This window comes from Typopeltis vanoorti, chromosome 1 (genome assembly GCF_054136105.1).
Source record: "Typopeltis vanoorti isolate ZY-2024b chromosome 1, IOZ_Tvanoo_1.0, whole genome shotgun sequence".
Taxonomy (NCBI): Eukaryota; Metazoa; Arthropoda; class Arachnida; order Uropygi; family Thelyphonidae; genus Typopeltis; species Typopeltis vanoorti.
Genome location: NC_143549.1, coordinates 52832574 through 52855900, shown reverse-complemented (window position 1 = coordinate 52855900; position 23327 = coordinate 52832574). Strand labels below are relative to the sequence as shown.

The 23327-nt window shown below is 35.5% G+C and overlaps 1 protein-coding gene across 1 annotated transcript in view; it reads right to left on the bottom strand.

Annotated features, from left to right (window-relative positions):
- The window catches only part of LOC150109975 (uncharacterized), a 76523-nt gene that overhangs the window by 48768 nt on the left and 4428 nt on the right, over positions 1-23327 (bottom strand). Inside the window, exon 2 of the mRNA XM_090416170.1 lies at positions 5505-5636. Coding sequence (XP_090272296.1) covers positions 5505-5636 — 132 coding nt within the window. The remainder of the gene's footprint in view (positions 1-5504; positions 5637-23327) is intronic.

Sequence of the window (23327 nt, the reverse complement as noted above, 5' to 3'; positions counted from 1 at the left end):
AAAAAAGTGTGGTGTGGCCAGTATTTAATTTCGCTGTGTGTCATATATCAAGTTGTTTCACACTCTACACAAATGTCGATGTTCACAGCGGGATTTGAGCCAGCAGCAAATAGATTGGAGAGGCTGCTCACCAAATCAATCAGGTTTTGTTAAAGGTTTTATGCATTCAGTTTATCTCATTTCAGTTTCTCCTTAATAAAGTGTTTCAGCCAAGAAACTTTACTTCATCGCATGCTATTTAATGCTCTGACAGGACAGTTAATTCTCTCTCTCTCTCTCTCTCTCTCTCTCTCTCTCTCTCTCTCTCTCTCTCTCTCTCTCTCTCTCTCTCTCTCTCTCTCTCTCCATAGTCTGTTATATCTATTAACATTCTTTGGTTTCTATGTCTTATGGGATAAAAATTGAATTACCGAAAAGGAAAATTCTGCCACCCATTTATGAGGACAGCCTAGTCTAAAAGTCCCTATAAAGCCCCTAGTCTAAAAGCTCCTATATATATATATATATATATATATATATATATATATATATGCTACCGTTGGCATGAGTTGAATGTGTGCGACAGCTAATTTTAGAGCGCCAGTACTGGATTACTGCGCTATGGGAATCAGGCAAATTGTAGCTTAGATTGTTGTTCAAATGTGAAGGGTCCAGAACTATTTCTTTTGATTCGATAATTCTTCTTTCAAATTCATCCTTGCATATATATAAATTAGTAGTGCGTTCACAGTCAACTTGATGTGGCTGTTTTTCAAAGTTAGAGTTTGCCGAGAAGAGGACATGACTGGAAAGGGCGCTCGCTCGTGTTATACTGTAGGAGATGTCACGTCTATGTTCCTCAAGACGAAGTGAAACAGATTTATCTGTCTGGCTAAAATAAGGTCGACCACAGTCGCACAAAACTTTATAAACCCCAGGAAAATGCAGTTGGTTGTGTTTTGGTTTTGGTCGACTCAGAAAAGAACGAAGTTTTGGCATAATCGGTCTTTATGTAGTATAGTCGGTCTTTATGTTGAATTTCTTCAAAATCTTAGCTAGTTTTGGAGTAAGAGAGCTGATAAATGGTAACTGTATATGAGTGATAGGGTTGGAATCATCTTCTTGTCGAGGATGTTGAGGTGGTCTCAAACGTTTAGTGATGTTACGAGATGAATATCCATTATTTAAGAAGGTGTTTTTCAGTATATACTGAAAAACACCTTCTTAAATAATGGATATTCATCTCGTAACATCACTAAACGTTTGAGACCACCTCAACATCCTCGACAAGAAGATGATTCCAACTCTATCTATATATATATATATATATAGATAGGGTTGATATATATATATATATATATATAGTTTTATGAAGAATTAAATGACTAGAACCGAGATTTAAGTAAAAAGGTTTTAATATAAACACACTACTAGTTTCGGCCTGTAACAGCCTTCTTCAGGTGACATTATAAAAGAAAAAACACTAAACATTGAGGATTAAAAGACTATGAACAACATAGACAGGCAGTCTTTATACATAATTAGCATGAAAACGATGTAGTTGTATTTGAAGCTGTTCTTTCATTTGTTGCATTGTTTGGAGAGTGCGTGCTTGCTGCATCACGTGAACGCCAGTACATGATTACAGCTGAATGACTATCTGGGAGGTTGTAGCTTAAGTTGTTATTTAGATGAACAGGAATGAAGATGATTTCTCTAGATTCCACAATTTTTCTCTCTATTTCGTCACTGCAACGGAAGATGTTAGTAGATTTTTCCCAGCAGACTTTGTGACTTTGGTTATCATCATTAGAAGGCTGTTACAGGCCGAAACTAGTAGTGTGTTTATATTAAAACCTTTTTACTTAAATCTCGGTTCTAGTCATTTAATTTCTTCATAAAACTATGTATATTAACCGAGTCAGTGATCATTCTGTCATATATATATATATATTATTAAAAAAATTATATATTTTTAATATATATATTTAATATATATACTAAATATATATATATATATATTTAATAAATTTGGAACCACTGAGTATAGTATTCAATTTATTAACTCTGTAAATACCTGACTGATAGAATTTGGTATTTTTATTTTGTGTGTGTGTGTGTGTGTGTGTGTGTGTGTGTGTGTGTGTGTGTGTGTGTGTGTGTGTGTGTGTGTGTGTGTGTGTGTGTGTGTGTGTGTGTGTGTGTGTGTGTGTGTGTGTGTGTGTGTGTGTGTGTGTGTGTGTGTGTGTGTGTGTGTGTGTTGGGTTTTCTCTCAACAGTAGCCCTACCAGGAAACAATTTATTTTTCTGTGTTCTGATTTCTACAGTGCATATATTATTATTTAATTGCATAATTTAGTTAATATATACACGCTTCGAAAGAAACGGGCATCCCCATAGACAAGGTGCATTGTGCCCAGTAACTAGTCACATATGTGTAGCTGGTATAAACTGGAGGAATATGATTTTCCCAAGTCCGTGCAACTGAGTCCGGTGAAATGCCTGCGAGAAGGGAACTAACGGAGTTTGAAAGAGGAACTGTGATAGAATGCATGTGTTGCAGGCCTATCTGTTCGGCATATTTTTGACAAATTGGGCCATTCCAGATCAACAATCAGTGACATTATATTGAGATGAAAGCGCAGAGAGTCAACCGCAAGTGCTACTCGCAGTGGATGACTCAACACACTCACCGAACGTGACCATAGGATGATACGCAAGATATTATGTAAAAATCGTCATACCTCGTCCGACATGTTGAAGAGAATTTCGGGACATCGACTGGAACACGAATTTGCACACGAACATTCAGACCCGAGGCTCACAACATCGGTTTTCATGGTAAGATGCAATATGCAAACCCCACATTACGCGAACCAAACATTCAGAGTTGTCTTCAGTGGTGCAAAGAGCGAGTAGAGCGGGACGCGGAAGCTTGGAAAGCTGTGTTATGGTGCGAACGAATCACGCTACATCCTCTACCGAGCAGAGACGGACGGGTATTGTTATGGCAGATGCCCGGTAAACGTCTCTTACCATACTGCTTAACTCCAACTATGACATTCGGAGGTGGCGGTGTGATTGTATGGTACTGCTTCTTTCTAGTTTGGTCTCGGAACTCTGTTTGTTTATGATGCCAAGAACAGTGAACTCCGAGAGGTATCTGAACATTATGAACAATGCATTGCTTCCTACTTTGTGGCTTTTCTAGGGAATGGACCATTGTTTCTTTCAGCAAGCCAATGAACCGTGTCATGTTTATGATGCCAAGAACAGTGAACTCCGAGAGGTATCTGAACATTATGAACAATGCATTGCTTCCTACTTTGTGGCTTTTCTAGGGAACAGACCATTGTTTCTTTCAGCAAGCCAATGAACCGTGTCATAAGGCTGCTGCTGTAGCAGCATGGTTTGTGAATATGAATGTCACCACATTTGACTACCTCCTCAGAGTCTTGATCTCAATCAGGCTAAACATCTGTGGGGTGAATTGGAGTTAAAGGACGTCCGCCCCACAGAAGTCCAAACCTCATTACATGCCTATAATTAGAATGGTCCAAAAACAGTCATAGTGTCCACCTTAATAAGTGGGCGCCATGGCTGTTTGTTCCTCACACTATGGTGTCCGTTGATTTCTTTCCAAGCAGTGTGTGCGTGTGTGCGTGCGTGCGTGCTTGTGTGTGTGTGTGTGTGTGTGTGTGTGTGTGTGTGTGTGTGTGTGTGTGTGTGTGTGTGTGTGTGTGTGTGTGTGTGTGTGTGTGTGTGTGTGTGTGTGTGTGTGTGTGTGTGTGTGTGTGTGTGTGTGTGTGTGTGTGTGTGTGTGTGTGTGTACGCGTGCGTGCGTGCGTGCATGCGTGCGCGCACGCGCAATATAAATGTGGTGAAAGATAGTGCCAAGATTGATGTGTCTATCGATTGTCAGCATCTCTGGAGTGATTGTGAAGATTTTATAGAAGTTTGTAAAAACTTATATACAGAAATGGGTGGAACAAAGAAGCTGTACTTGACCAGGAATAGTATGGTTTACTAAAGGTAGGTCATGTTTTAGCAATTTACTCATATTTTATAATAATGTTATGGCTAAGTTTCATAAAGGGAATGGATACATGATGATTACTATTGGACTTTGCAAAGGCCTTTCATAGAATATCATATAAGAAAGCTAAGAAATAAAATTGAGAATATGGGATTGGAATATAAACTATTGACTTGAATAGGCTGAAGGACAGATATCAAAAAGTGGTTCACGTGTGTGTGTGGGGGGGATCTTTCAGATTTACGATAATCCTGGTATATTCCCTTAGGATCAGTCTTTGAACCACTGTTTAATCAATACCTTAATGATGTTGGACCTGACAGTGTTCATTTTTTGATGCAATGATAGGCAGGGCAATTAGGGAACTGCTACTGCTACTAATATACAGCACTTCTAACAAAATGATTTGAACAGGCTGGAATTTGAACAGGCTTCGGGCAATTAATGATAATGGGTATCAATATTAGTGTAAAGTTATCGAGTTTACCGCGATAAGATTTACAACAGTTTATTATATTGGTGAAATTATGCAACGAGAAATCAATGAGGCCAGAGATCTTGGCGTTATAGAGGATTGCAAGTTTAGGTTCAAAGGTCACATAGCAAAAATTAATTGCAAATTCAACTCAAATGATAATTACAGTGTTGAAACGAACATTGAAATGCAAGGATATGGAAGTCATTTTATCTCTTTACATGGCCTTGATACGACTGCAATTGAACTGCTGTGCAGTCTAAACTGTGCACAATTTGGACTCGTCTATTCAGAGGATAAAGAAGCTAGTGCAAAAGGTGCAAAGAAGAGTAACAAATATGATAGCGGGATTATGGAATGCATATTACGAGAATAGAATGGGAATATGTAGACTCCAGAACATTAGTAGACAGGAGAAAGAATGTTGATATGGAAGATGTTATAAAATTCTTAGAGGGTGTTATAGAATATCATCTGATGAAAATTTTCATTATATGGAGGTCGGGAGAAAGGACAACGGAGCATCGATGGAAGCCGAGTTTGTGTGCGATTAAGTAAGGGATGGGGACGAGATCTGTCTCTCATAGAACCGTAAATGGAACAGTTTTTCTGTAGAAGTAGCGAGTGCATCCAGTATAAATGAGTTTAAGATAGCTTGTGTGGGTAATCTACTGCCTCCTTCGATCAGTCCTTGACTCCCTGGTGGAGTCTAATAATAATAATATTATTATTAGTAGTAGTAGTAGTAGTAGTAGAGGATTTGGTATTTATTTATATGTACCATCTTTCTTGAGAGAGAATATCCTAAAATGATGTTTATGCAGAATTTTTATTAATACCTCTAATGAATTATTGACATCGTTAAATAATTAATAATTATTATGTACGTGCTTAAATGTATAAAAGAAATACACTTTCTCGCGTCTTTTCATTATTCGTATTATTGACACTCACCTGAAGAATGAGAGAATTATTTACGCTCCTATAATACATCTAAGAGAATGTAACACTCACCTATTATGCAACGGCCATCTTGGAAGTAAAATTCTGCTGAGCATACGCAAAATTCAGTCCCTGTAGTTAAGGATTTTAGGCATCCTTTCTTACCACAGATATTTGACATATTTTCTCCACATGGTCCAATCCCTAACATAAATAAATGATCATGAATTACTTTACCACGTTAATGATATAACAAACGAAAACAAAACAATTAGTTTTAGACAGCGAACAGACGTCACTGCTTTCTGCTATAGTCATGTAAGAAATGGCATACATTGGATTTTATTTATAAAACAAATTAAATAAATTCTATTACGCCTCTTCATTCTCAAAGAAACAGGAGGATCTCTCTTTTAGTTCTTTTAAGAATTCTTCCGTTCAGCTGAATAAGGTTTTGTGTGAGACTATGAAACTTTGAAACGCCCGTAATAAATTCTTCCGCGTCCTAAATGAGAATCGTTGTAGTGTCTTGCGAAATAAAGGAGGCTGAGGATGATTATTATTATTTCATACTATGGAATAATACGAAAGTGTCTTGTAATAATAATAATAATTCTTATTATTTTTATTAGAAAATAGAAGTATTATTATTTTTATTATTTTACCTGACAAAAGTGTTTGACACTAACACACAAAACCTCGATGAAAAAACTAACACATATCAGAATCGGAAGTCGTCTACTCCTGTGGTTCAAAGCATACACGGAAAACCGAAAGCGCATCACACATATAGGATCAGTAAAATAGCAAATTGCTACCGATAACCTGTGGAGTACTATAGCTGTTCTTTCTCCGATTCTGTTTAACATATAAACACACATGGCATTAGCCACTCTCTCCTAAAAGTAATATCTTCCAATACGCAACGACACTGCCATAGTATCCATTCACAACAATGCAAACATAGCTTACACAAATATGCAGCATGATATCAATCTGATCACCAACTGGCTAACTGAAAAACAGTATGTGTGTGTATATATATATATATATATATAATAGTAAGCAATATAGTAAGCAATATAGTAGCAGGATAATAGTAAGCAAACTATACCGATTAAAAGATATTGCTCCCACAAACATAAAAATACTAATCTATGTGATATCAGATTATATGAAAACATTTTAAGACATGCAATTACATCATACGCATTCTGAGCAGACTACAGATTTAACAAATTACAACTGTTGCGATATAAAATGGTAAAACTGATATTCTGGGAACAAAGAAGATCTCAGATTCATATGGGTCGCTATGACAGAACACAAAATACTTAAGATAAAACACTTATGCTACTACACACTCATTCTAAAACACTACTCCAGTCCAAACTACAGAGTAACCAGATATTAGATAATAAGACCACAGTCATCAAGCTACATAACATATGAGTATAATAATCACTACAAAAAAGCTATCCGGAGCTTCTAAATATCATAAATGATCAATAATCTGCCATTCGGCGACCCCCCCCCCCAAAGCCTTCAATAAGGTTAAAGCGCGCACACGCAGTAGTTGTCTGTGAGCGCGTATACTCGCTTCTACACGCTAACTAGACAAAAAATGTACTTATATATATCTTTATATACATGCATCTATACACATATACATACTCGAGGCTTCCAAGGGCTACCGAGCGCGTCCCCTAGGTGGCGGGTGTGTGTGTGTGTGGGGGGGAATCTTAATACCATCCATTGGATATCAGGGCAGCTCTGAATATATTGAATAAAGAGCCGTGGACCAGTGGTTTTGGGACTGGCGATCCCATGTGAAAATATTGCCATTCACCAACCCGCACTTGGCCAGCGTGGTGAATTTATGGCCTGACCTTCCAAGATGAATCCGACAGAATTAAAATGGCTCTCATTCCCCAGAGGCCGGGTTGTTTCTACCTATGGCAGCAGGCAGTTAAACATGAAGGCAGAGGGTGCTAAGAATCCCAGAGTAACCAGATCATGTTGCCATTGGAAACTAGACCTTGGAACATTAAACTGTAGGACTCTGAGCAGTGAAGTATGGCTAACTAAACTAATTGAAGGGCTAAAGCGACTGAAATGGGACATTCTTGGACTGTGCGAAGTTAGATGTAATGGTGAAGAAATTCTTCGATTAAAAAATGAAGACATATTATATTATAGAGGCCAAGATAAGAAAAGAATCAGTGGAGTTGGATTCTTGATCAGCAAAAAAAACTGAAGAACAACTTAATAGAATTTGACAGTGTATCCGATCGAATAACAAGTATTGTTGTTCAAATCTCCAAGTCCATGCACCAACAATAAGTCATACTGACGAAGAAATGGAAGCCTTCTATCATGATGTATCCCAACTCTACAATAAAGGAAAACATCATTTCAGAATTGTAATGGGACACTTTAATGCTAGAATTGGTATTGTTGTGTCCCAATTAATGATTTTTATTTTATCTAGTTATTTCCCCTTTATCTATGTTCAACTATTTTCTACTCACGAGATATCACCAAACTTTTCACTAATACTTAAGTTAATTCTCCCCTTAGTATCCCTAATATTTGTATTATGCTGCGCCTTTTGGGACATTTAGTTTAAGATATTATATACAAAAACAAGGAGAAAGAACTAAAATATGTCTGAAAGTGAAACTATGTTGCAGTCGTGACACTTTATCTCGTTTCTTAACACATTAATTTCCCGCGTGATTAGGTTCGTAATTTTTCAAGTGGTGCATTGGACAGCAATTTCAGACAACTGTTTTATCATTGGACAAAAGGTTTATTAAACTCCTTAACATGGTACAATTCAAATATTAGTTATTACTCAATTCAATGCTATACTAAATATTTACAAACTGACATTAGCTTATCATAAATAATTAAGCTATGATCCTATAATGGGTATTACGATCATGCCGCCATACACATTCAACACGTAAATTCATTTGACACGGACATATAAGATTAATTCACACTATTTAACTATCCAAACTTAAGTAGATTAACTAAACCATTTACTGCACTGACACATAACTATGACATTTAAACTTTCTTATACAATATATTAGACATGCAAAATTCTCAGGACACTTAATTACTCACATAATATTAACATTAGTAAGCTTACTTTCATTATATTCTGTCATATACTAAAGTCCGGGTATTGTTTTCTTGGTCACTTCAACAGTTCAGTATTAGAATAATGATAACTAATACAGACGAGTCTTAGTTAACACGAGATATATTTTACAGTACCTTTCTTTCTTGAATTTTCCATATGGGCCTCTACCTTTTTCTGATCGAACTATCTTGGTATAACCTCTCCGATAATCTGTTTCTCCTACGTTCCTTTTGGAATTGAACTATGCTTACGCGGTCTTAACCTCTTGTAACTTAGGACACACTTTGAATCATCTATATAACGGCTGTACAACTCGCGACGTGGACATCGATTTCTTTACTTCTTTCCCTTTCTCGTAGTTGACACTGGAGTTGAAACACAAGAATATGCTTTCTTTTCTTTGACTATATGGCATTCCTCACTTCTTACATAGGAAGTACGGAATCGAAATCCCGCTCACTTTCGTTTCCGTGTTGTGATGACGGAGATATAACCCATATCTCGCCACTCAGGAAAACACCGTGAAATCCATAGAAGAACTCTCCCGGAACAGAGAACCAAAACTAAAAGCCAAAAAGTGTCTCCCTTTGAGGGGGGGTTCTAACCCTTTTATACCCTCTCTCCTAACGGCACCTTCTCTAACTTCTTTTCTCCGCACCCCTTTTTGACTTGACTTTACCGACCAATTAGGGTGGCGTTTTTCTGCCAAACGTCATTTGATCGGCGAGCCCGTTAAGAAGTCTCAATCCGGGAATTGATCCTAAGCGATTTTCTGTTGTTTTTCTTGTGCTAGCCTCTAACTTAATCCCCTTTCGAAATTTCTCTATGAATTTACTTAATATTTTAATCTCTAGCCTCTCACATACCATCTTTTATAACTAATTCTTTTCTGTCTTATTTAGTTAAATTTTCTCATTTATACCATATTACAACATTAATCTATTCTTTATTTTTTGTTAGTTAGTTTAACAAACACCTTTATATTTTATATATTTTATTGGATGCAAGAATATTTCCTTTTCTCTTAAATAATTCATCTATTATCTTTCATGCAGGATTTTTAATTTATTTCTCTTCATGTTACACCATGATAACTGAGAATTTTACATTCTTAAGACATCAGCGTGTAACAGTATTCAACATTCAGATGAAAGCTCAATGGAAAATTTTGGATATGGCATGAGAGATGACAGAGGAGCAAGGTTAATAGAATTTGAATAAAAAGAAAACCTGTATATCATGAATTCCTTTTTCAAGAAACAAAACACATAGAAAAGTCCAAATGGAAAAACTAGTGAAATTTACTTTATCCTCAGCAATAAGAAAAACATCTTTCAAGACTGCTCTGTTATAAAACCTTCAACATTGGAAGTGACCATCGTATAGTACGCAGTAAAATCCAAATAAACTGCCAAAAAGAAAGAAGAAAAATGTTTCGGAGATCAAAATAAATCATAGTGGTGCACAAACTCAACATTAAAAAAGATATATTCCAACACGAACTAAACAATAGACTTAAACATCTTATTATAGATGACAATGCTGATCTATCAGACAGTAATGACATTATTACCAAAATCTTTTACAATGCTCAATTACAATAGTTGGTACCACAGAACAGAAACAAGACAAAATCTCTGAAGAAACAAAACAGCTTATTAAGAAATGAAACAATTAGTTAACCTACAGAATAAAATTGAATACATTGAATTGTACAAAACGACCAGAAAACGTATCACAGAAGAAATAAGAAAATTCAATTGTAAATTCATACAACAAACAATTGAAAACAATGGTAGTCTCAAAAAGGCCAAACAGCAATTGATAAACAGCAACAAACAGATGGTTGCAGTAAAACTATAGCAAAACAGAGTTGAAGAATTCTACTCAATATTTTTTGAGTTTCTTTGAACTTCTAAAAACAGGTGGAGAAATAATCTACAAACTCTTAGCAAAACTATTTACTTTATTCCTGAAGAAAAATGATGTACCAAGAACATGGAAGAATGCTACCCTAATTCTGATACATAAAAAGGTGAGATAGAAGACGACACACTACGGACCTATCAGTCTACCATCAGAGGTCCACAAAGTGTTTACAAAAGTCTTAACTCATAGGCTTTGTACGACTCTAGACCTAGCACAATCAAAAGAACGGACAGGCTTTTGTACAGCAGATTATTGAACGGTGTAATGAATATCAATTACCACTATGTCTTGGTTTTATTGACTATGAGAAAGCCTTTTATTCACTTAAAACTTATGCAATACTTAAAGCATTACGAAACCAACAAGTGGAGAAGCCATACATCAGAACTATCAAAATAGCATACACCAATGCCACAGCAGTAAACCAGCTTTGCAGATGACTATGTCATCTTTACTTCAACTGCGCATATCTTTACTTCAACTGCGCATGAATTACAGACTAGTATCCATGAGCTCCAAATTGCTAGCAAAACAGCAGGCCTACAGATAAACCTAAAGAAGACCCATGTTATGTGCAATAGATATGTCCAACTAGATATAATAAAAATCAGTAATGAGGAAATTAAACAAGCAGATCATTACATATACTTAGGACAACAGATATCAATGGAACAAAATATCATGGACGAAATTAAAGTGCGCACGATACTTGAGTGGAAAGCATTTGGAAAATTACATTGAATATTCAAAAGCCAACTATCATTATGCCTGAAGAGAAAAGTTTTTAACCAGTGGATTCTTCCTATACTGACATATGGCTGTGAAACAAGGACACTAAATGCAAAGGAAATTCGGAAATTCAGAACAAAACAATTTAGTATGGAAAAAATATGCTTGGTATCACAAGATTGGATCACAAAAGGAATACATGGATAAGAAATCAAACCAAAATCTCCGACATCATAGGAAGAGTGAAACATCTGAAGTGGCAATGGGCTGAGCATATTGCTCGAAGACAAGATCAGCGATGGACAAAATAAGTACTGGATTGGATTCCACGAGAGGAGAAACGGCCACTACTCCGACCTAAATCACGGTAGATTGATGACATCATCAGATTTGCAGGAGTGACATGGAAAAGGAGAGCCATGGGCAGAGAGTTTTGGAGTAATCTTGGAAGTCCTTCATCCAGCAGTGGATGGACAATGCCTGCTGCTGATGATGATACGCATACATGTAAACCATGAAACCACCGCCGTCTAATATCGTTTTCGGATAAGCTCAGCACACGCTTGGAAAAAATCAGCAGAAACGTTACCTGAACAAACAAACAAACAAAAAATTCAGTGCAGCAGTAACAAAAAACAAAAACAACTGTTTTGAACAGTAAACGTGATAATAAAGTAATAACGGACATTTTATGATTATGATTATATTATGATTGTACTGAGTAAGTAATTTGAATACGGAATTTTTGTAGTGATAAAAAATAAAATAATAATGTTCTGAATTGTATAAATACATTGGATAATAATAAACTTTGATACTGATTGGAAAACAAATATTATTACATGGCGTTTCAATGAAATAGTAATTTAATTAGCATGTTAAAAATGTCAAACCATATTAAGCTCTAAACCAATAACTTTTATCTGATTTTCTGCATTTTTACTTTCATATTTAGAAATACGTTTGCAGATAATAGATATGAAATCGCAATTTATAGTGGTATCACAATTATATGCTAATATTTAGAATTAGAAGAAACACACGTATAAACCACAGTGAAAATTATTTATTTGTTAATATCCTAAGTATCTTAGGACATCATCAGTACAGTATTTAAACAAAATTAGGAATAACATACAGGTTAGGGCGCATGATTACAATAGAATCTCATGAAAACGTGCATAACGTGCTAAAGTAGTACAAAAAAAAAAAAACCGTTAATTATTTAACACAATTTTGTATGATAATTTCCCATACTTTAGGAATAGTAAGAACGTCGTATTTACAATTAAATAATTTTCACTGTGGTTTATACGTGTGTTTCTTCTAATTATGAACGCACCACAGGTTTCGTTATTTAAAAATAAAAAAAAAAAAGCTAATATTTGAAAAAGAAAATCGAATGCTAAAATGTGATGTACTATATTTATGTAAAAATCACGTATGTGATTTTTATGTAAAAAATGTATGTAATTAATTTTACATTTATGTAAAATTACATGAAAACGCCATGTTATAATATTTGTTTTCCAATCCGACTAAAAAATTTTCCAACTAAAAACGAGTGATGCTGTGTGCGTGACTGATTCTTGGTTCTTTATAAATGTTATGTAGTTTCCTTATATTCCAACTGATGTTGTTTCGTCTGTAGTATTTAATGGTCAGCTGTTGACCTTTGGTTAGCTCAAGTATAAGTAGCCAATTTATTTTTATCAAGGAATTTCTTTATTGTGTCACTGATGTCTTCAAAGGGTGCGCCTGTACTTTTTTTTTGTTTTAAGAAACCATACTGATTTTGAGAGATGAAGTGCATTTCTCCAAGTAGTTTTGTTGTTTAGTAATAAGTTAGCTATAGATATGTACACTGCTTTTAAAGAAGTTAAAGGACACCACAGTGGAGAAATAAACATCCGTACCGCCCACGTTAATAAGATGTAGGATCTCCTTTTGCTGTGATGATTGCAGCAATCCTACTAGGCATACTTTCCACAAGCGTAAGATAGCAATCAAAGAGAATTTTGGACAAGTCGTCCAGTAGGCATGTAATGAGATCTTGGACTGTTGTGGGGCGAACGTCCCTTGACCAAATCTAAGCACAAGTTCGTCCCACAGATGTTCAATAAAGTTGAGTTGAGATCAGGACTCTGTGGAGGATAGTCAAGTATGGTGAAGTTCATGTCCATAAAACTTGCAGTTACAGCTTTAACACAGCAGCTTTCCAAGCTTCTATGTCCCAATGTACATGCTCTTTGCACCACTAAAGACGACACTGCTGTTTGGTTCAGGTAATGTGGGCCTTGCTGTCCTACCGTGGAAACCCATGTTGTGAACTTCGGTTCTGAATGTTTTTTTGTGCAGATTCGTGTTCCAGTCGATGCCCGAAACTCCGCATTCAACGCGGCGGCCGACCAACGGCGGTTTTTGAATATTATCTTTCGTAGCACCCTACAATCAAGTTCGGTGACTGTAGTAGGTCATCTACAGCAGGTAGCATTTGCAGTTGACTCCCTGTGCTTCCACTTCATCATATTCCTGAAATTTATACTGGCTGCAAAAACGATTCGTTATATGATTTGACTTCTTTCCAAGTAGTGTACTTCTGAATGTCATTTCTTTTGCCTTATTTGTTAATATATCTGATTATTACTTTTAGTTTTTGTGGGATAATACCAATATGGAATATCATGTTCAGAAGTCTCAGAAATAAAGTACTTAGTTGTTCAAAATGTGATAAATCATCTGTAACTCGTACTCTCTTGTTTCAGGGCTTGTCCTTGGTTTTAATCATGAGAGAAGAGAACATTTTTCAGTTGTAGTTTGGATATGAGTGAAAATTGCTTTGCTGTTGAATTGTGAAAATTTTGTGTTGTACATCGCTGGAAAATTATCGAGTTGTGATTTTGTTTGTGATGGTATACTTCGATGATTCTTCTAGTTCCTATTAGTTCATCTCCTGACCAGTTTTAGGAAATAAAATCTTGAAGCGAATTTTTTGGGGGGTTAGATTAATTAATTACAAATATGTTTATATCATGGTTTTACTCTGCTGCATGAATGTTTTACACTACACATTGTACTAAACTGCAATCAGGCTTATTTATTATACAATTAGTCATATTGTTGATTAAGATAGGGAGTTTTGAAATATTGAAGTACTGTATTTGCAAATTTTAAAGCCTTTAGTAAATGACCATATTCTCAATGTAATAGTGTCTTTTTGCCTGATGAGGTTTAGTTATCTGGCTTGTTTGTTTGTATAAATGATGGAATCATTGACAGCCATGGGCATATTGTTGACTAAGACAGCGAGTTTTGAAATATTGAAGTAATGTATTTGCAAAATTTAAAGCCTTTAGTAAACGACACTTGAGTTCAAAATAAAATAAAATAAAATCTCAAACTGATTTTTCTGCATCTATTAAGCATAAACGTGGTTATCAGCATAAACAATGAGAGATAAACAAAAAAAAACATAAACGATGATAGAAACGTTAATACAAATAGCCGTGAATTTTTTTTTTCTGAGTTTAGTGGTTTTGGTTTGGTAAAACAGACAAACTAGCTAGAGCACACACAAGCAGCTAGCGACCAAAAATAGTACAATGTGCAGTAGATGATGTAGTTCAGGTGGTAGTGGTGAATTGTGCAGCGTGCAACGTGGATCTTAGTTTTGTACAATGTACAGTTGCGTTTCGTGATGAGTCCTTCCTTTAGATGCACTGTGTAATAATAATAATAACCAAAAATGCAACACGCTCCAATTTTGAACATGTCTGAAATTCTCAGATTATTTGTCTGTGTTGGTTTGTTGTAACATTTCCATACAACTAGGCTGCCAGAAGCAAAACCGAACAGTTTTGCTTCTGGCAGCCTAGATCGTACAGGTAGGATTCTAGTCGTTGACTAGAGGAACTATTTCTAGACATTCTTCTAAGCACACCTGTGGCATCAACACACGTCAGAGAGAGACACCTATAGTAGGAGCTAGCATAACTTCAATGTTGAACCTATGGTTCCAGTCATCTATATATCTGGTATCTCCGAAATGATTGCATGAATCGGGAAGAAGTGTAACCATATCCCATCTTTTTTCTCATCGGGAAACTGTCTGCCTTCCTTTCATTCACCAAAGATAAACTTTTGTCTTAATCTCCTCCAGATGTTTACCAGATACCTTGCGAATGTTGTCTCTCGTATTTTTGACAAACTTGCCGTTCTATAACAGTTATAAATATGCTTTAACACCTCTACTACATCCTCTGCCGGAAATTTCAAAGTTTATTTCGGCCAGGCACGGAGTTGACACAGATCATGGAATCCTTTGGTTCCTAATTCACAGAAGTCGTTTTAAATTTGAATGTTTATTCAAAGAGAACTCCGAAATCTTATTGCATTGAGCAAATCTTAATCGAATCATTTGTATATCCTTATCAAAATTCTTATTCTTATTCTCAGAAACCACGTAATAATTTTAAAAAAAATAAGTTAAAGCTTTAGATATCTCTTAACACGCCGGAGCTATCTCTAGCTCGCAGCCTAAGCTATTAAAAACAAAAAGTGAATCCATTGCTGTATGTTCTACTTCTTCCTTGTTCGCTGATGTTCGACGGAAATAGCTGATGTATTTTAAGATAATTAATTATCATTAAACATTTCTCTTCTGCATATACATGCATCTAGTTATTCATCTAATGTTCAAAGCAGACTGAAGCGCAAATACTGGTAGTCTATGTAGCACTGGTAGGGGAAAAGTGCCATGTGCTCATTTTCGGTAGCAGATAATATGACCTGCTTATCAGAATGTAGTCTAATCTCAATATAATCTCAAACCAGCCAGCAAATAACAGATATAGGTTAAAATGGAGAAATATTTTTTGCAAGTAACAAAAATGATAGAAATGAAACTATAACTGACATGTTGATATTCTTGTAAATGCAAATCTTGTAAATACAAATTTCGTTAACCTGTAAAATATATGTCTTATATATATTCAACTGGTCTCATACGAGTCTCACTGAATAATCAACTCTGGTGTTTATTTTTAAAACCTGTAGGTGTGTAAGCATCATGTGCGATAGCCGAAACACTTAATCAAACATGACAACTATTTTAAGAAAATTTATTAAAATTATTCCACTATTTGCCAATGCAACTACTATAAATCTGCAATTTATCATTTATTATAAAAAGGAGATAGACATTATTAGTTGCAGTTAATCGTAGATAACGAGTAAGTAGGACTTGAGAATTTTGTACGCATATTACAAATATTTACAAACGGTTGGAAGACTTTCTTTTTCCTTTCCGCAAAGATTGAGCTAATAAGTCATTTTTTAAGTAGTTGCATAATTTCGGTATTCATTAGTTTTGATTGTGCACAATCAGTTTCAATCAAAAACAAGAAGAAATTATACAATTTCTTCCTAATTTTTCATTACTGCAATGCCAGCTGTTGGTTGCGCCACTGCAATTTCAGTTGCAGAGCTGTATGATTATTATTACTATTGCGCTTACTACATGACATCTCCAAGGGATCAAAGAACTTATCGTGAGTGTGTGTGTGTGTGTGTATGGGGGGGGGGCATTCTATTCCATTACACACAACTCGCCGTCTTTCCTACTAAATCCTCTACACACACAACGACACTACTAACATCAACACACAACGCTGTCTACTTTCTTCTACTACCATCATCAATAGTATTTTTGGTCTGTAAATTGCATGTGCTCTCATGGTTGATTTACCTGCATGAAGGAGAAAATAAACCTGCTACCACCGTTTGAGACCGACTGACTCATCTTCAATTGAAAGAGCCCATATAAAACCTGAGTTATATTCTTGTCGTGATGGGAATCGGACTCAGAATTTTTCCAATCGAAGTGCGTATTGTGCCCTTGTACTTCCAATTGCACTAAGGAGGCACTGTGATTGTATGCTTGTAAAATTTTGTGGAATATAAAAGTGTGATTGTATAATTTTGTGCAGTATGAAAGCATGATTGTAAAATTTTGTAGAAAACTTAGTAAATCAAACACCGGAATATTTCAAAATGATGAAAACATGCTGCTGCAGGTGTTCATTCTCAAATGATTTAGGCTTAAATAAAGATTGGTAAGATGCAACTGTTTCTTCTTCTTCTTCTTTTTTTTTTTTTTACATTTCAAAAGCGCCATCATGATAACACTTTTTTTTTTTTTGAGAATTAGTGTTTCTGTTGATACGTCAGCTATTACTGCTGTTGGCTGTTTCACATCGAAATCTCTAGTCCTTTTCACTAAATATTCAGTCACGAATCTTATCCACGTACTTTTCGAATCGATAATTCTAATCACTGAGCAGAAGAAGAAGAAGAAAACATTGAGGTGTTCATGAACTTTTGCTTCTTTTCAAAATCTCATGTAGGAGTAGACGGTTTTAGATATCGACGCGCTGCGACGCATACCATTCAAGAGTATTCCTTCAAAACCGTGGCAAAAGTCAGAAGGGCATCCACAATAAGCCCTTTAAGGAAATCTAAGAGATCCTTTATTTTTCCAATTGTGATCAACACTATTGACAATTATTAACCAGCAGCATACTTAAATAATCGCCTAGAACACGTGTGACGCAGGTGACCAAATATTTTGCATATACGCTCTGTAAGTGGTGTTTACATATATCTGCATAAAGGTTCAGTGTAATCTAGACAGGTAATTTTGTATGAGTGAAATTCGCATTAAAAAAGAAAATCAAGAAATGCATCTCAATACTTCATCGCCGGTGATATCCGAAAAACTTTCTGTCATCCTACTTCCGTTATACGTTCTTTGCATACGTTTAACTTTTTATCTTCTATAAAGATCGGTCATAAGAGATGTACTATAATTTGGAAATTCTTTATCTGATGTGCATCTATATTTCTGTCATCTTTTTGTCATCCAGAAACCGTAAAGCTCAGATCTGGAAGGCAGCAATCCAAATAATTTCTTCTTCGGGCTTTCAGTAAACAGCCAGTTCATAGATACAGTTACCTCTTTAGCATCTGTGATGTTATACCATCATATCCACAGCTTTCATTCACGCCAAATGATCAAATATGTCATACATAGGTTTCTGTTTCTTTTAGCTCTAAAACCATTCTCTAGTCACTGCATTTTATCAAGTTAGAGATTTTCACTAAACTTACACTGTTATAGAACGATTACACAAAATCTTCATAGTCGCTTCAGTTTTACCATCGGTACGTCATCATTTGGTACTCTAATTCCCCTTTTTCGATGCTTCCAGCAAACATTGCAATGCGTTCTAGGTATATAATGTTTGCTAGCAGCATACCTATAATATTTCTTTGGAATTAATATTAGCTTCTCTTGTCGGTCTTCTTTCTCATGTTTTTTTCTTCTTCTTCTCTCTCTCTCTCTCTCTCTCTCTTCCAACAATGGTAGTAACCAGTAGGATTCCTCTATATACTGATTTTGACAACCTCCATCTTCTTCCTTTATGTTGCTTCTGCAACTAGTACCTCTACGACTGGTGTTTCAGTATTGACATCCTGACATCAGAGTCATACCCTAAAACTATGAGACCCAAGATCGTCTGTGACCGGTATTTTAAAAAAGGGAACGCTATTTAACTTCTTTGTAAAACGTGCGTTTACTTGCATGAACTACATGCGTGCATCGAAGAATATAATTCAAGTAGATTACGAGCGGAGTTTAAGAAGATGGCTGTACGCTTTTGCGATCTGTTATAGTGCTAATTTAAATAAATGTTATAGTTTACTATTCGGAACTTTCCGGATATTCTATCATATTTGATATTTTATTTTGTTTTGTTGAACTGTTACTAGCAGAGTAACACAGGTTAAAACTTAATTTGAACAATTAAAGAAAATGAAGGGATAGTTGATTTTGTCCAAAAATTAGATCGTAAATAGGCTGTTCAGTTAATGAAAACATTAACTTGGTGGTCTCTTCACTAAAGGAATTAGTGAAGAGACCACCTTGTGTTTCCTTGTGTTTCCAACAAATAACAGAAGAACCGAGGATATTCAAATGAATGATGAAACTACTGGAAAAAGACATTACTAACACTGCTAATGAGAGAATTCCTCCAGTCATTCTTCGAGACAAAAACAGTTGGATTTTGATCACACTGGTTATTAAAAAAGAAAAAATAATTTACTCATGGGCCGAAAATAGCGACGAGGGCTTAAGAATTCAGCCTAATACAGTCACAAACTACCGTAATATGACCAAACTACTGAGGGAATTACCACTGAAGAGGTAACAACTAAAGATCTTATTAACTATTAGCTAAATCCTATTAAAGTTAGTCGGATATTTTGATCAGACAAAAATCGATGCCACTCGTATTAGTAGAGATAAATAACAACCAAAAGCAAATTTACGATATCGCATCAATTTGTGGACTTAAAATCACCCAGAAATCCCTTCGGAAGAGAGTACGAACTGGTCGGTCATGCCCAGAAGTTGTGCAGAGCTGGCTACAGATGAGTGAATTGTAGTGAAAATCATCTAACTAACACCTGTGTAAAGTCCAAAATGCTTTACCCAACAAATGCAAATTGTGGATGGGTATATCCAGCCAATTATATAGGATGCAGTTTTTATCCAAACAACCGAACTACTCGGAGAAATACACTCTCTCCCAACCTCCTGCTTTTGGCAAACAAGCGGATCTTATACCCACTCAATTAAAACCTAATAAACAGGAAGGAAATCTACAACCAAATAAAACATATGCGCATATGCATTGAAACTATCAATACCAACCACAACTTAACCGCAGTCATAACCTTTTCATTAGCAACCATGTTAGATTACTTCAGTAAATCCAGCACGACCCTGGTTCCTACAAAAAGATTTCTCAAAGTGGCTTACTCCGTTCTAACTACACTCATAATTGCTTAGGAATACAATCTTGCGTAATTCACTTCTTATTGTCTCTTAGAACGCCAACCTCACTAACAAAATTCTTGAACTACAAGATTTCACCATTCGATATAATCCAGTGAGACACGTTTTCGGCCAGCAAACAATCCAAAATTAAGATGATTAAGAAAATTATCACGTACAGAAACTACAGCCTTGGCGCTAAAGATAGTGGCACTGTCATTTATGTTAAAAACTGTCTCAACCATAATGTTGCAGCCAACTCCCAAACCAGAATTTAGAAATCGCAGAAATTGAAGCTTAGACCAACAACAACAATGGGGGGGGGACTTAAAATCTACGCAGTTTACAACTCAACCAGCAAACTCGACTGATTACATATCTAGGTTCTATTCTAGATATCAAAGACTCCATTCTCATAGCAGGTGATCTAAATACCAAACATCCAGTATGGAATAGTAAAATGACAAACAAAAATGGTCGTATATTAAACTACTATATTACTATGTTGGGCCAACTACACAGCAGTAGTTGGCCCAACCAAATCCTTGGATATTGCTGTCACACAAAACATCAGATACAGAATCAACTACAAACAATGAAATATCTTCAGATCACAACCCAACTTACTCAAATTAGGCAGACAGGAACAACGTATCCCACCTCATTCCTTCATAGCTTGGTAAAACTTTTCTAAAGTAATTCCCAAACATATCGTTCCAATGCCCACAATGAAAAAGGAACATATGAAGCGCCAACCAGCTTCACAAATCAAACCAACAATGATCAAAATCAAGTCACCATGTTTCCTTATAAATCTAACCAACTCCCCAGGGTGGAATCATGCATTTAATCAGAGATAAGGATAAACCCCGGAAAAGATATCACAATACACTAACCACAAGATCTAAAAATCCTAAACAACCTTAATAATCAAGTTAGAGACTAGGGCATCGTACAGACCAGAGAAGAAGGAATATGATAGAAACATTTAAGTTACTAAAAGGTTTTTATAGGATTGATTCAGGGGAAATATTTCAGCAGTGAGAGGCTGGTGGAAGACGAAATCATCCCTGGAAGTGGTTAAAAAGATTGTGAGGACTAGATTTTTCGCTTGGAGAGGTGGAGAATGAATGGAATGTATTGCCTGACTCAGTTGTGAGTGCTACGTCTGTAAATGAGTTCAAGAAGAGGTATGATAGATATTGTGTGGATATTTTGGGTCTGTGATGAGTCTTCTGACTTCATGGGGATACCAGTATAATAATAATAATAATAATAATAATAATAATAATAATAATAATAATAATAATAATAATAATAATAATAATAAAATTAACAGTATTAAAGGTGGAGGCCTAATATACATTAATCCAACCCCTTATGGCGATACACAATATCCTCAGCATCAAAAATCTGAAATACTACATACCATTAATGACAGAAATTATTTCAATAATGCTCATCGTAACAGAGACATATATCGCATAACACGGCCCACCAGACTCATCGTGAGTGTTTACACAACTGTTCAAACCAATGTTATTTACCTAAAAGTAAATAAAGCAATCGCTAAGATTGAATTAGAAAAATTATTATTATTATTATTATATAAACCAGTACAACATAAACCCGACTATAAGCTCCCCCAAAAAGAGAAGAAATTCTAAATGACTCACTAACACAATCATGAATACCACATAAACATACGAGCTCCTATTAACACATATACTCGTACTTCATCGGTAATCACGACTAAATTAGCTGACCACTAATTTATCGCAACCCCATTCCACAAGTCATCCCGTTACATTCCCCACATGCTATAAAATTCTGCCAGATAAACCGTATTCTACTAACATAGTAAAAAGCATCGCCTATAACCAGTGGTGAGCTATGGAAATTTTAACAAAGGGCTCACATCGTCGATTAAAAAAAAAAAAAATGGCCGAACTTAGTCCTTATAAAACTTATATTGCGACTTTGCAGAGCTTCTGAAAGATATTATAATTCCTCTAGGATATCAATCAATCTTTTAAAAATTCCAAATTGAGAAGTCGGTTTAAAAAGCCCTGATAATAATCATTTGATGCAAAATGCTTGCATAAAGCTGGGTAATTTCTCCACAAAGCATGAGCCGTTTAAACTGCAAGCTGCCCATCGTGGTTCCAAACACACGGCCGATCTTTAAAATTTCGATACCCAGTCTTTTACAATCGTATTTAATTCTCGTTGATTTTTTGATAATTGATGATAAAAAGCATATAATGTATCCATAAATATTTCAAAATATATTTTTTTAATGTTTTGTATCGAGTCGTCTAATGCTAAGTGCAAACGATAAGCGCAATGTCAAATCACAATGTTGGGAACTTTTTGTAGAAGTTTGATTGCAATACCTGATTTGTTTCCTAACACTACACCAGCTCCATCAGAACAAAATGCAATGAAATGATTTTTTAAATAGTTATCATAAAATCCACATGAATTTAAAGTAGCAATTATAGTAGCATGTATACATTCCACGGTGGTATTTTCTAGTTCTACAAGATTATTAAACAAGAACATGGGCTCGCAAATTTGAGAAAAATTTAACAAAGGGGCTCGCGCGAGCCCCTTATAGCTCACCACTGCCTATAATCTTATAAAAAACATAAAATGGAAAACGCTACTTACTATAAATGATCCAATAACTTTATATAACAGCCTAAAAAATTTCTGTTTACAATCATATACAGAAGACAACAAAACATCGAAGAAACAGGAGACATACAATAAATAATCCATGGATAAACGAGGAGATCCTCAACAGCATTGCAATAAAAGACATTCTATGGAAGAGAGTGAAAAAGTTGCACAACATTCACCTACAAATATTGTACAAAAACATTAGAAATGAACTAACAAATAAATTAGGTGAGCAAAAAGACACTTACTTCGCAGAATAGTGTCAATATGAAAGAAACATGGTCTACACCTAATGAACTATTAGCCGAAAAAGGAAAACCTTCCCAGATGATTTTATCGCCAGAAACTTCGCTCATGAGAAGAACCAGAAGGAACTCGCAGAATCATATAACTACGCCTTCACAAACATCACACAATTAAAAAAAAAAAAAAAAAAAGATACTTTCTCCATTAGGCCCAACACAAAACTGTTAACCCAAGTTCAACAGCAAACCATGTA